The 1750-nt window shown below is 44.4% G+C and overlaps 1 protein-coding gene across 1 annotated transcript; it reads left to right on the forward strand.

Moving 5' to 3' along the window:
* The first annotated feature begins 211 nt into the window (after positions 1-211).
* On the forward strand, positions 212-1385 carry LOC123403246 (horcolin). Its single transcript, XM_045097192.1, has 3 exons — positions 212-298; positions 453-653; positions 811-1385. The coding sequence occupies exons 1-3, from the start codon at positions 296-298 to the stop codon at positions 1045-1047; spliced, it is 441 nt and encodes a 146-aa protein (XP_044953127.1). The 5' UTR covers positions 212-295; the 3' UTR covers positions 1048-1385.
* The last annotated feature ends 365 nt before the right edge of the window (positions 1386-1750 follow it).

The following is a 1750-nucleotide window of genomic DNA, read 5'->3' on the forward strand; positions in this document are numbered from 1 at the left end:
TTTACAACAATGATATTCAGTAAAATGTGCCTGTAATTAGATTGCTATCAAGTTTCAGACATGTCTAATTAGACAAGAATGGTGTGCATTAGTTAATCTTATCTTACAACAGTCTCAATGACAGTGAGCGGTGTACTACTTTTATGCTTATCAACTATCGGGAGCCGGGGTGTACGTACGGCTATATATAGGTGGCTTTCGATCGATCAACGAAGCCATCCAGCAAACTAAGTCACTCTTCTAGGCCAATACATAGGTTGTTGCTTTGGGTGGATTTGGCAAAGCGGGAGCCAAAATGGTATGTGTTTGATCCTCTTATGTAGTTCTTAGTTTTCTTTTCTTCAAAAGAGTGGACGAGTTTGACCAAATATGGAATGGTATGTGTTTACATCTTGTCAACATCTTCAATTTCGGAGTAAATTGATGGTAATACTCTCCTCTAATTAATTCAGAGCAAGCCTGTGAAGATTGGGCCATGGGGTGGGAATGGTGGCAGCGAGCGTGATGTCCAGCCAAAGCCCATCCGTATGGTTAGTATGACCGTCAGTAGCGGAGCTATCGTTGACGCTATTGCATTCACCTATGTGGGCACCGATAACGTTCAACACTCTTCCGGCATCAAGTGGGGTGGCACTGGAGGCACGGAAGATACGGTGCGTGGAATGTTTGTATTTTTGTCTTGCACAATACTATGTTGATCATTGATTTTGATTATTGTTTGATCTGGATGGCTAGGGTTACTAGTTCTCCTACATGTACTCATATACAAACCTCCTACATACATGACCTGATGATTGCCATCTCTTGCAGATTAATCTAGACGCTACGAACTACGTGACCGAAATCTCCGGGACGGTGGGTAAATTTGGGACCGACGACATCGTCACGTCTCTTAAAATTGTCACCTCCAAGGGGGTTACCAAGATATATGGCTCAGGTACCGGAACTCCATTCCGCGTCCCGGTGCTTGACGGGGGTAAGATCGCCGGCTTCTTTGGACGCGCTGGTGCCTTCCTGGACGCGATTGGGCTCTACATTACTCCATGAATGGTTGGTTGATATGGGCCGGCCACCTCTCCACTGGAGGAAGAAGGGGCATAGTATTACGGTTAGCATCTGCTTGCTAGAATAAATAAACTTGCGAAGTGCTTTACATGGCACTTTAGCATATGTGTGTGATAATGTGTGACGCTGCGATTCTCAAGTCGTGGGATGGCACGGCAAGTGTGTGTGGATCATATGTTGCGCGTGTCTTCTGGCTAGTTATTAGCTAAGGCCAGGCGTTGCGTTGTAAAGGCGCACATGTGTATGAATAAAAGAAGTTTGTGAAAAATGATGTCCCGAAAGACCGAAGTTATAGTATTTTACACACAAATTAAAGAAAATCAATCGATCTTCCCCTACAAAAGAAATATCCCAATGGATGTGGCTAGAAGTGCTACTCCGTCCGCCCAGTTTAAGGAGAATGTATTTTATCGAAAAAAAGCTTCCGCCCCACTTTATATATAAAGTAAACCATGCATCAAACCAAGAGTACAAGCATAAGACCAAATTCAGACACGCACACACCCAAGGTAGCACGACACCAAATACGGGGGTTCCGCTGATGGCACAACTAGCCCTAAAAACAAAATAAGGCGGAGGGACTGCAAGACAATGTATTTTCACCACTCTACACATGTTAGTATCCGACTGCTTTTAATCGTTTCCGGTCCACGTAAGCCAAAACATAATGGCAGATGCACGCACG

Source organism: Hordeum vulgare, chromosome 1H, assembly GCF_904849725.1.
Source record: "Hordeum vulgare subsp. vulgare chromosome 1H, MorexV3_pseudomolecules_assembly, whole genome shotgun sequence".
In the NCBI taxonomy this organism is placed as follows: domain Eukaryota; kingdom Viridiplantae; phylum Streptophyta; class Magnoliopsida; order Poales; family Poaceae; genus Hordeum; species Hordeum vulgare.

Coding starts and splice junctions, on each gene's coding strand:
- LOC123403246 (XM_045097192.1), top strand. Junction 654..810: donor CTGGAGGCACGGAAGATACG/GTGCGTGGAATG, acceptor CATCTCTTGCAG/ATTAATCTAGACGCTACGAA.